General features: G+C 31.2%; 1 protein-coding gene across 12 annotated transcripts in view; it reads left to right on the top strand.

Moving 5' to 3' along the window:
• The first annotated feature begins 9,664 nt into the window (after window positions 1-9,664).
• The window catches only part of Dpp10 (Dipeptidyl peptidase 10), a 30,918-nt gene continuing 26,765 nt past the window's right edge, over window positions 9,665-13,817 (top strand). For 8 of the 12 annotated variants that reach the window (XR_004236351.2, XM_031992166.2, XM_031992176.2 and 5 more), the window contains exons 1-2: window positions 9,665-9,832; window positions 10,748-11,802. Coding sequence is in view for 3 of the 12 variants with exons in the window: in XM_031992166.2 (XP_031848026.1) it covers window positions 11,770-11,802 (33 nt within the window). In the remaining 9 variants the exon portion in view is untranslated. The other 4 variants (XM_031992180.2, XM_031992177.2, XM_076373546.1 and 1 more) reach the window with 1 other exon arrangement.

Here is a 13,817-nt window from a genome sequence, read left to right as displayed (position 1 = left end):
CACAGGGGTAAAGGGAGACATCTACTCGCGGCGCTCGGCCTGATGTTACGGGGGGTCGGTATCGTCGCGTTCTTGTTACCGGTCAAGCCGCGAGCCGAGGTGGAACCTGCAGCCGATTTCCCTTGCCCATGTGCGCTTTTAACCACTTGCGCTAGAAAGACGTGCCACGCACGTTGAGGCGTTTCTGTCGCAGAATTCTCAATGATGTCTTTCACGCATTGATAATCTTGTTGCGTTACACCTATGAGATTCTTTCGAAATTTATCACTCTACACAGAACGATTAAGAAACAAAATTGGTGTACATATCAGCGTAAAATAGGTAAAAACAAAATTCATCGCGCCAGACTTTGCCAAATCTCTGAATTCATTTCCAACGCAAGTGGTTAAATCTTAGGTCGCTGCTATAAACGTGGAGCTACACTGTACAAATATCGCCGGGGAGTTACAAAACACACTATGGACTCTCCTGATACGAATATTATAACTACGCTTATACGAAATGTAAGTCTATAATCCCTGATCAGACGTGTCCCTTTCCTTCAAGGTCCGAGCTCCTTGTGTGTAGGTCAGTGGTTTCCAACCTTTATGATATTACGCCTTCCTAAAAGAAATTTCTTTTTCATGCGACCCTATCTTTTAACACGTTCGTTACCAGCGTCACATATTTGTGACGGCCGTAATCCTATATTTTACATAATGAAAATGAAATTAATCCTATAAATATTATTGTTAGAAATGATAAACTACGACATTATATTTAGGAAGTCAATGACTTGTTTCAGTTTCATTTTTCTAATATTTTGTTTAGATTTATTGAATTGAAGAAAATGTTATAATTGAGGAGACTGTCACCGAAATAAGCGCTAGTAGTGAATGTGTTAATAGATATAATAATATAGACACGTTTTAAATAATAATAACTTTATTACAAGATAAACATTACTTCACTGAATTTGTACTGTTGCGTTACGATATGAAATTTATTTATTTGTAGGTATTATGGTATGAACATTAATTTTTTATTAAAAATTTTGACGCCTTCCAGGTTGGAAACCACGGGTGTAGGTTCTCAGTGTCACTCACAGCGATCGTGCTCTTTTTTTGTAGCCGTTTTTGTACCTACTCTTTGGACCTAGACCTCTGATACGGGTCCCGTTGTCCTATTATCTGTCACGAAATTTTTTCCTCACATATAGGTATAGATACGTATGCGTTATGCAGTAGGACATGGCTTTCCCGTGTATCCCGACTTAAGTTCTTTTCGACTTACGTCGTTCACTGCGGAACTAATTAGGAAGTCCTGGACTACATTATTTGTAGGTATTGTTATAAGCTGGGGTTGAAAACAGTTATAATATCGGTTTCGGTTCTGGAAACAATTATGCAGAAGCGAAATAAAGTCATAATTGTTATTCAGTATAACGGGTTTATAACTATTATTTTTAAATGCAGAATTGCAATACAGAACTGAAAAATAACAGTTATAGAACTGGAATTAAAATAGATATTCACGTCAAAAATGATCGATAAATGATTGAACACTATTTTTCATCTTCATGAATTATATTTGCGTAATAATATCAATTTATGTTCAAAATCTCAACATAAATAGATTTTTACTTTTAAAAAGTACAAAATTTGGGGTTGTGATTTTATCCCAGCAAGGATGCGACGCGTTTTGCACCTTGTCCATTAGCGTTCAACGATATGAACTCATGGCTGCCGCATTGCACTATCCGCAATATAGTATTATAGTTATACCTTTATCTAGTAAAACATATTCTTGGTACTCCACTCATTTAATAAAAGTAATCCTATATTTCCTCATCTGGCAGTTAATTTCTGCTATTCTTCGAAGATACTTGTAATTTCAACGAGTCGTAGGTCTTATGTCTTCGAATTTACGTTTATAGCTTTATAGACTTTAGGATAACTATGTATATGCATATACGGCGAGACAAACAAGTTCGATAGGGTTATTGGTCTGGACACTCCAGATATTCAAGATACTTGAATTGATGTGAGTATTAATGTAGTTCAAGATCTTTTCTGGCACTGTATAACCATACGACTGTATTGGTAGAAAGAAAGTTACAACTGAATATAAAACCAGTTGATGGCAGCCAGCTTGTTTTGCAACATGTTTTCATGAATCAGAATCGTCAGATGCTGTTTGATCTTTGGAAGATTTATGATTGGGTATGATTTCAATGGGTCCTTGTCAGGGTCACTTGAGAGCAATTGAAGAAATTCACTATATTTGCTTTCCCAGCAGTACTTCTAGGCGGGAATCGGTTACTGGGTCACGTGGAACAGCTGATTAGGGCGCAGTTTCTTGGTTTATGTTGTATCTGTGTACGTGAGGTACAATCCTTTCCACAAACATTTCAAATTTTGACATTTTACAAGGCTTAAATTAGATGAGATACAATGAACTTTAATAAGGCTTCCATAATTTGCTAATGTTTGCCAATAAATTTACTTGTTTCTGTAACTTTATGAATATACGCGATGAATTGCCGTTAGATGGAAATACTAAATGGTTATCGTAGGATGCGTTTTATTAGATTTAGATAATATTTCCTAATATATTTTCAAATACTATAAATTAATTTATAATAACATTATAATTATTATACAAATAGTTGGTTGAGATTAAAGTTAATTAAAAATTAATTTTGTTACACCATTTCAATATTTTTATATTAAATACTTGAATTACGTGTTAGGAAAATTTGGTTTTAGCTTTCGTATATACAGGCATGATTACTTATTTTCAGTTCGTATTAAGCGGCTTCTGTGATGTTTTTCTCGAATTTCGCGCAAACGCAACAGATATTGATCAACGTTTGCGGACATACTGGGTCCATATTAAAGTACTGTATCATACTAGTGAAATCGTACTATGCATTTAATTATTAATATAGTATTATTATTACTCTTTTCAACTAACAGGAAATTGATTAAATTAATTATAATTGTAAATGATAAAAATATTGGAAATACACTGAAATTCCTTTTATATTTTTTGAATTTGGTGTTTAATCAGTAAGTTATATTTTCATTTAAATATAAAGAATATTTTATTTAACTTTATTACCTAAAATATTTTTCCTATATTTAAAGTTTCATAAAAGTATTTTTTACAACGTTTGCATAGTTCCGTAATATTTAACAACAGTTATCTTTTAACGTTGCACAAAGATAAATTACATTCTTTATTCATGGAATGCTATCTTTTTGTAGCCATAATGGCAGTTTTACGATCGATTTAACGATACATGAGGCAAACCCTTTGAGGTCATTAAAAGTTGTATAAACAAAATAATTTATTTAATTTTCGGTACCACTGCGAAATAACGTTATGTTTAATCCTCTATTTTTTAGTAGAATTGAGAAATATTGTCTAACTTGTTTCTCAGGTAGAATGTTGTCTTCCTGTAGTGACCTAAAAGAAGTAGGTTCTCGAATTTATGTTTAAAGGAGCTATCGGGTGTCGAGAAATAAAATATAGCATCCCTTTTTAAAAAGAACAAATTGACATTCTTGCTTTATCAATTTATTTTAACAGAATAAAGGGTTTATGTGTCGATAACAAAATTGGATTATATTGACAGAATAATGTTTATGGAATTTTAAACATAACATGTAATTAAAATTTTGTAATATTTGAATTGTAGTTGTATATTCGAAATATAAGTTTAATGTAGATTATTTGTAAATTAAATTCCGTATAAAATTTTGTACAATGTATTACATAAATAATTTTTGGAAAACTATATAATATATGTTTCTGCTAACCTCAATTTATTAGTAATATAAATACAACTCATTATTAGATAAATAATGTTTAGAGAACTAAATAATATTTGTCTCTAGTAAACTCAATTTATTAACAATATTATTAAAACTCATTAATTATAATTTGAGAGTAAAGATAGTAAGAGAGTAAAAATTTACATGATTTTTAAAGTAATTCTTCATGGATAGATTTTGATTTGTCTTTGCTACAAGTATTTAAGATTGTGTATAATATTGGATTCCGTATAACGGGGTTAAATCTCTCGTACTAATTGCTCTCCAGCAATGTTCAATAATATGAAAGTCAGATATTGTTCTGCATTTGCATAATATTAATCTGATTCGAAATAAAGTAATCAATATTACTTTTGCTATGGTAGAGTGTTGGTCCACTGATGAGTATTGAAATCTGTATGCTCGATGTACATAGTCAATTTCATTTCTAATAAAGTTAGAGATTCTTCATGAAATGAATGACTGACATTAACTTTTTACTTATGACACTTTCCTTCTGAAGTCGTTCATACTGGATTTGAAACATTTTTATAAAACAGATATTTAAGTTTCGATATTATATGGGATCCTGTGTATACTAGAATAACACCTTATGAATAACACTTCGGACAACAAACACTGAACGTTACATATCGTCGAAATCAATTAAGTACATATACAAATTTTTAAGTGTTAAGCTCTGTATTATCCATTATCTACTCTATAATTACTTATTTAAATAAAGTTTTCTTGTCAACTTTACATATTATTTTTCAATTAACTTTAGCCAAATGAATTCACAGGGTATTAGATGTATTTGGCAATGGTCCACTAATATTATCAAACACTGTTAAGACACAATAGTTCACTTACTAATAAACACCCCCTGAACCCTTTAGTTCTCGATAGCATCGCCTTGAAACCACATATTTCAATGTCAGTAAAATGGGAACCAGTAGACTAGTCGTGAAGCCACCGGTATAAAATCGATACAGTAATCGCCATCTATTTTTTGGACAGTTAGAATAGCATTTTTTATAAAAATATTTATTTCTATTAAAAATGATATTAGTTAACGTATATTATGAAAATATATCATTCCTAAAAGCTTTTATTTGGGATCTAAAGGGTTAATTATAGGAATAGTATAAGTAGAAGAGAGATGGCCCACTTTTTTCAAAAAACTATTACGTCACAAATATTCTAAGCACCTAACAAAAAATAAATACTTATGAAAGCAAATACATGTAAGAAGAATAGTTAAATTAGCCTCTTAACAAGATTCAGTATATCACTAAAAATAATTGAAGAAATAAACATTTGAAAATCTGAATGAGATCAGACCATCTCACACGAAATTACCTTAAGTAATTAAGTCGCGCAGCAAAATACACAAAATGAAACAAACATAATATATTTAATTGATTTAATTGAATTGCGTTTTTATTATTGCACGTTTATTCTGCCGAATGTCATTTTCAACGCAAGGACAGGCTGCTTGCCATTCTAAACTTCGACTTGCCTTTTTCAAATAAATATTCCTCTGACAATCGATAGCCGAATAACTCAACGTGGTCCCCAGCCATCGCTTGGCGACAGCTTTGATCTCATTCACCCTTATTCAAGACCGCACGCAGGCTAAGACCGTCATAAATCTTTCGAAGTCTAAATGGCGACTTGCCATTCGCCTTCGATTCTACTTAAAACACATTGTGGTTAATGCAAAATTTGCAGAACATAAATATTCATGTACAGCTTCAACTTATTCGGTTGCAAAGAATGTTTCCTTACATTTTTATTGTATTAATTACCATTATAGTGGTTACGTAGATGTAGGAGGCATTCCACGTTTTACGATAAATTGGTTTGATTGTTTTAATTAGAGATCGAAAACGAGGAAGCATTGAAAAGAGTAAAAGATTTACTTTAACTGTCGCGTGAATTATTAAGAAATTTGTCAGGAAAGTAGGTACGTCAGTTTGCCGTTATTATAAAAATATGGAACAACATCAATATTGAATTTCGATAGAGTAACTATTTTTTCAAATTTTTAGCGTACAAGAATTTTTCCAGGTTTTTTAAGTTAAAAAGAAAACAAGATCGAAATGTGTTTCTTGGTAACTGGGTGTGTCATATTTCTTCAGAAGTTTTGCATACGATTAAATAGAAGAAATATTAAAAAAATTGCAAGTCTTAAGGTACAAAGTTAAAGCTTGGCAGAGTGTGCTTCTTCTTGAGCTATCGTACAGTTCATCTTCGATTTAAATTGGTTCAAGGGCACTTTTCACCCTCTTATTCCGTTACACTCTTTTCAGCTGAAAAGAAAGGATTCTTCCAAAAATACAATTCAATAGACTGCGAAACAATGTACAATAAAAGATTCATCGTTTATTTCTTATTATGACATTCTTCTTTGCTTTGCATTCTGCTTTTGTTTGTATACGTATTTTATTTTATGTTACATTAAATTCATTTGAAAATGGCAAAATTTTTAAATTAATGTCAATTGCTTTCTACATCAACATATTCTACTTGAGGAAAGAAGGGAAAGTTTAACAAAGAAATTACATACCGTAAGATCCATTTAATACTATTTCAATGGTTGAAGCCATCATGGTGGAGATGGAGAAAAAAAATGTGAGAAGGAAGATGAAACGAATCTAGTCTTTTTACGTAAGAAAATATCTCCCTAAAGCCGTCCGCCACGATCTCTATTGTGGAGAGTAAGGCCGGACTTAGTATCAGATTTTTATCGGCTAAAAATCCCTCTAATGGTAGCTACGCTAGCCATTTTCAGACACGCTATAGGGGATAGCAAAACTCATTAGAAAAGGATATAGACTGACCTTTAACCCTTACGATTCGAAGTGTCTTTGGTTCCTCAATTTGAAATTTGTATCAGTGTTGCTTAATCCAACTGTAGTTTAACATATCTACTAATTTATTTAAGGAGAGAGATCATTTAGATGGATAAAAAAGATCAATCCTTTTTTCTTTATTTTCCTAAACTATCAAGTATATAGAAGGTACAAAATTTTTATTTTCGGATATTCTAGCTGTTTGCAATTGTGTCCGTCAGTAATGAATGTTTCTCGAAAGGAGGTTTCAAATTTTTTAAATAATTTGTCAATATCTTGCTTGCGCCTTTTAAAAAGTACAAATGATCGTTAAAACAAAGAGTTTCCGTTTATACTTTTAACGTAGTTCATAAAATAATAGGAAAAGAACTTTGTGTACACTTTCATTAGCCTTATAACCTCTTGGGTAGTTGGCAACCCCATAGTGTCTTTAATATAATGAAATGTGTCATAGATATTTGACATCAATCATATAATGGATTATTTGTTAAAAATATATACAGTTATTGCAAAAATATAAAGATATCACGAATTGTAGTGATTATATTATTACAAACGATTACAAACAAAGAACGAATGCTTGTTTTGAATATTTCTAACATTTGACAATTTACATGAGATCATTTACATCATGAGTAATTTGAAAATACAGAATTGCTTGGAATCCATGTCATACGAAAAAATGTAAGCATAAAGTATCCAAAGTGTTATGTTTTTTAGAATATTTATTGAGAAAGACCACGTTTCATCGTAATTCTAATTTTTTAATTATATTCTTTAGAATTTGAATTTGCACGAAGATCTGCAGACTAGAATTTTTACGGTCTAAGATTACAATGCCGAAATAAGGTCAGGCCTGAGCAGTTCTGCCAGTTCATTTGCGGCAACTTTACCACCCTTCTGCTTTTCCGAATTGTCTTCTGCTTATTCTTTGTGTTCTTACTTTTCTTCTTTTTTCTCTTTAAGCAATTCTCTTCACTGCATTCACTTCTGCTATTGTCTTCTCTTCCTTCCCCGTTCTCTTTTTTTTTTGAATCCCTAGACGATTGTGGCTGTGAAACGGAAACTGTACTGCGCAGACAGAGGCAAGTATCTACCTTATTTTAAATGTGATGCATTGTGCGAAAGAGTTCCTAACAATAATACAATGCGTTGTATGAAGTTAATGAAATTTTTATTACGCAGCAGAATCTTAATTGCTCGAAATAATTGGAAGTAAAATAGTTCGAATAATCGAACAGTCAAATAATTAATTTCGGAAATTATTTATAAATTGAACGAAAAACTTTCGAATAACAATAAGCATTTATTGTATTGTTTGTATATATTAAATAGAACAGGAATTCCGAGTGTAAAGGGTGAACAGCGTTTTCTATCGCTTGCCACGTGGTTGTCACACGCCTCCGCGATCTATGCAACGTAATGTCTTTGTTGATCGAGTTGCCTATAGTTAGGGGAACGTATAAGAGTCAGCTAACCCTCTGTTGCGTGAATTTTTATGATGAGTTAAAACAAATATACATTGCTGTTATTCCATCTGAATGTTGGTGTGATAATGAAATAAATAATGATGTTTATTACGTTTCATAACTATTCCCATATGGGAACTTAATATATGTATATTAACTCACGAAACTATTTGAATACTTACCATGAAATACTTTATTAATTATAATAAGTATATTATACAACTCTTACTGAAATATTACAAACATTCTAAGGAGACATGACTCTTTAGATCGTGCAGATAAAGTTTGAAGGAAATCGAAAGATATATACAATAGTTATGAATAATTTCTTATAAACATAAAGCTTGCTGAAGCAACAAAACTATTTGAACATAGAATTGAGTATTGTTCATGTGTCCTAAAACATCTGAACTTCCTGAAAGGTAGAGAAAATTAATTGTCAAGTGGCGTAAAATTTAGTCATTTAAGAAGACTCATTCCCTAAATATTCTTTCATTTATTATTGATCTTCCTGTATGTTAAAATGTATGTCTCTATATTTAACTTCTGCTTCCTGAATTGCTTTATTCCAAACAGTAGTTATAATTTTCGTTTTCTATGAAAATCTAGGTGTTCAATGTATAAACAAAAATATTTTTCAACATTGTAACCTATATGTCACTTATTAGTTTTCATCGATTCCTATCGGTCTATCGTTCGAGTCTTTATATCTCATACTTCTGACATACATTGCTCTGTGGCACACCCATTGAACATTCTAATCATTCTTGCCATCTGTAATCGAGAACCGCACATCTTTTCCAGTGAAGACCAATTGATAAAATCGTCTGTTACACTGTGAGAAGAAAAGACGTTTTACCTGACGAATAAATTCATTTCTTTTTAAATAAGGAATAAGGAAATTAAATATTATATCTTATAGTACTATGTGCTAAATATAATTATACAACCTCTACTAAATTTTTAATATTATGTCAAATTCGTAGCAAAGATTTCAAACAGGTGGTCATTTACGAATATAACCTTCATTCAATACCTTTGACTTTAAATTAAATATTATTACTCTGTTTTATTAAGTGTAACACTTTATTATACATGTAGACATGAAACGAGCGTAGATTTCGTTTTCTAAATAAATTATTAACAAAAACTTAGTATCGAATAATCCTAAGAGTTTCATTTTTCTTGCATTGCACATACGAACTGTTAAAATAAACAATAATAATCGTACAAATAATACAAGAAATATGAAAATTAAATAAACAAAAATGTTGTATTAAATCTCCAATCGATCTCGCATATGATTATACACGTACCTTGGTACAAATTCTGTAAAAGGGCTACACATGGCTACTGTAATTAATAGTTTAATATTTATTCTCACTGTTTTTTTGCAAATAATTTTGATGATAGACATTAATTTACAGTCCGTGTGACTGGATCAATACTGTCTCATGTGGTACGCTCATTCATTGGCTGTACGTCCGATGTGGCATAAGAGACGTGTAATACGGACATACAACTCAACGCATGTTGTTCGTACGACTGCATGCATCGAAATGCCACAGAAAGACATTGCTCTACATGCATGCGTTCACGGTATTAAAGTTTGCGAAGTTTATTTATATGGAGATCGTCAACAGCAATGGAATAGAAATTTACGAAATACATTCGCGTTGATCGAATCTGCAATTCAAAGTGAAGAAACGTATGTATTCAACGTTTGGCAACAATATTATAATAGCACACAGTGAAAGTAAGACACATGGGTTTAAGGTATTGAAATGTGTCCATTATATGTTCTACACAGTAAAATTGCAAGAGACAATTATATAACTGCTTTTTTTTTTAAATCAACATGGAAAAGTTAATTTAGTGTACCTAAAGCATTTAATACATATTATTTAAAAATGTTTGCATAGATATATACTATTCGGAGAACTTCAAAAATATTTTATAAAAAAAATATAGTAGATATAAATATAATACTATTATATTATAATAGATATAAATCAATAGATTTAATTTTATAAAGATTCATAGGCACATGGCACCTGTCACGAATTTTTCGTTTTCATTTTTTAATTAAAATCTTACTATTAGGATGTAGCAAATCTTTGTACAACATAGAGATTAAAAAGGTCTAAATTTCGAGAAGCAGAGATATAATTAATTTAGAAGACAATAGTAAAAATTGAAGTATCCAATAATTCAGGAACAATACGTATACAAAATAAGTATGTATACTTGAATGTAATATAAAGACAATGGTTCCATTAAATGTTATCTTTTCTGCACATCGTTTCTCGTTTTTTTTCTCCATTTTCTCCATGCATGTTCAGAAAAAAGAGTGCATAGAGTTCCGTACGGAAAATTGCATTTCACCTGTCTTGGAATAAAAATATTCTATTAAATTAAATATTCCGAACAAATTGCACATGTTCCACTATTCATACCACAACTGGTTAAAAAACAAAGATAAACAGATTAACCCTTTGCCTTGCAATACCACGCTAGACTTGTGGTGAAGATTTCAAACAGAATTTAAGAAACATAAATATTAATCAATTCTGATGAATTCAAATGTAATATTATTTTTCCCATATCAATTATTATGTTTTAGAGCAACGGTGGACATAGAATATGCATAGGATTTTTCTCCCTTTCCAATACATTATTAATGACAAAGTTGTTGTATTGATCACAGTTGAGAAATAAATCATAGGGTAAGGGGTTGAATGACAGATTTCTGTTGACGGAAACAGAAACGAATGGAAAGACAAAAATTGAGAAACTAATCAATCAGGCGATATAAGAACTGATGTAGAGTTAAATAAAGATAAACAAATTGAACGATAAATATTTATTAGCGAAGACAGAAACGAAAGAAAAGATAAAAATTAAGAAAGTGATTAATTGTACAATATAAGAGTAGATACAAAGTTAAATAAAGATAAACAAATTGAACGAAAAAAATTCATTAGCGAAGACAAATAGAAGAAAAGAGGAAAATTAAAGAACTGATCAATCGGGCAACACAAGAACTGATATAAAGGTGAATAAAGATAAACAAATTAAACGATACATTTTTGTTAGCGAAAGCAGAAACAAAAAAGACAAAAATTGAGAAACTGATTAACCGAACGATACAAGAACTGATATAAAGCAAAATGGACGAAAGAAGATCCCGAATTTTTAATGAAATTTTAAAATTGGTCAATTGATCGGTCGTGGTACGATTTAATGTTAACATTCATAGTGATCTTACTGATATAGCGATCGTACTCATGTGAAAACAAATGAAAAAGGACACGCTAAAAAAGCGGATAGAAGCGCGCAGCATCCGAACCGCGCAGGCTTCACTCTCGCAGCATCATTGGAGACAATCTTCGTAGCAGTACCAGAAATTCTCACGGTGTACGTGGAAGTCAAAGAACGTGCTGTATCGTTACGGAAACCAGCTATAAAGAATCATCTTCGTCCGTCTTCCTCTTTTTTTCCGCCGTTGTACCTGTGTGAGAGTGCGTACATACACGTATACCGGGAAGTGCTGTAGCTTGGTCATCATTCGAAAGAAGAATAAAACCTTATTGATTGCATTCTAAGTTAAAACACGATCCGTCGGGGAATCAATTTCTATTTTCAATGGCAGATCACGATAACATTTACGACGACGAGGTAATTAATCGATTCACTTCATATCTAATCGAAACTTTTATCACACAGACACTTGAAAGAAACTGATTGTCAGGGACAACAAGGATGCACCTCGAGGCCCCAATGTTTCTGTAATCGTTTCCGCGACCACTTCAATCGAATTTCATTTATAAAACAGCGCAGCTACTAGGATTTTACAGGATCGTATTGGTTCACGCGTGTAACTTGTAATTATTCTGATACTTTAAGAAAAATTCATTCTTTTTGTTTGGGAATTAACACGATACCAAAATTCTTGGGTGAAATAAGACGGGACTGCAGTTAAAGATTGTGGACAATCGTTTTGTTTAATCGGTGAATTAATTGGTACATAGCAAAGATCGGGGAAATTAAATTTCTGTTAATATTGATATGTTTATTAAAAGCGGATTTGTTTATCTCAAGTACAAGTTTACATTGTCCGATGAAATAAACGCAATTACGCTGCCTGTTAATTAAAAGTAAATAATACAATTCAAACGTGGCAAGAACAGTTTATTTGTAGTAAGAAACAGTTTGTTATTTTTACTAAAATTATAATAATTTTTACGTTTATTATAAAATGCTTTTTAGAGCGTTAACAGGAACATTTTATAAAATAAAGAATTCACAACTGTAATCGTTAGAGAGTACAGACATGTCAGTGATGTGACGGTTCGGTGCCATGAATATCCGCCGGTGTCAGTGATAAAAATAATTGTGTTGTGTTTTCTGTTTCGTGCTCTATACTTTGCGTTTTACGTATATCCGTTTCAGTACATGATTTTCGTTTCGGGGTTGTTTCTGTATCTGAGTTTATTGGAATTCGATAGTTTGCTGCAAGCATATAGCTGCAGAAAACGTTTTCATTGCTTATATCTTCCTTATACTTCAGTGACTATGGAATAAAATAGATATACATGTACATACTTATTTTTCATTTTCATGGAGTTAAGGAAAATTGTTAATCCAAAAAGAATTTTATTTCCTTAAGGAGTTCTAAGAAATTTTTCATTATTTTAAATACGAAAAACATTTAGGATCATTCTTTTTCTTAGTAGAAAATAGTAAATTGTGTGTCGATTCGGTTCTTTTCATTGCTATACAATATCGAGTCAGATTTGCGAGGAAAATCTCAATTGCAAGTTAAAGAAAATAAATGTCAACCAATTTCTTTGAATTCGAATTAAACAGTATTCTTCTGTTATGAATTTTTATGCTAAAAGGTAAACCTGGATATAGATGAATTGGGTATTTTACTTTGTTTCTGGTAAATTATTAATGATAAACTAACAGGTGCAGGTGTGACAGAAGTCAATAGGGCAAGGTATTAACCAAGTTTGGTACATACACATAAACTTCCTTCTTAGATCTTTTTTTCTTTTATACTTACGGTAGTTATTATAATTTATTATTGGAAAGACAAACTAAGTCTAATGTTAACGGTTGTATAAATTTTCTTTAATACTCTCACGTGTCAAATTTCCGATAATAAAGTTCTTCTAATCATAAAGAAATTCGCACAAATTAAAGATTTGAAAAATTCTTTCAAATATTGCTGTATACTGAAAGTTATATTAGAGACTAGTAAGTATATATATATTAATTATTCCACACAATTAATAACAAACTTGTAATAAGTATTCCATTTAATTGTTAACTAAAAATGATCTGTTTTAAAAGTAAATGCTTACAAAATTTGTAAGTAATTCATAAATAAACCCGAATGGTCATAGAATCGTCAACTTTTTTAGTGGTAATTTAGTATTTCTCAATTTTGGATTTTATATAATTTGTTTGTATAATTTTTTAAATATGCTGGTATTACCTCCACATTCCCAGTACATGAAAACGCAGCCGTTTTTATTGCATCTGAATATGTTAAAATGAACTGTTGTGTATCAATGCCAACTGTATTCATGCAGACTCGAATAGTTGCGGAAGCATCATTATGCTTTATTCCGGACATTAAATTTCTTGGTTCAAACTTTTCATTTTCCCCAGATGGTACGGTCATT

Source organism: Nomia melanderi, chromosome 14 (assembly GCF_051020985.1).
Source record: "Nomia melanderi isolate GNS246 chromosome 14, iyNomMela1, whole genome shotgun sequence".
Classification (NCBI taxonomy): Eukaryota; Metazoa; Arthropoda; class Insecta; order Hymenoptera; family Halictidae; genus Nomia; species Nomia melanderi.
Note: the sequence above shows the minus strand (reverse complement) of the source record. Positions and strands in the feature narration are given on the sequence as shown.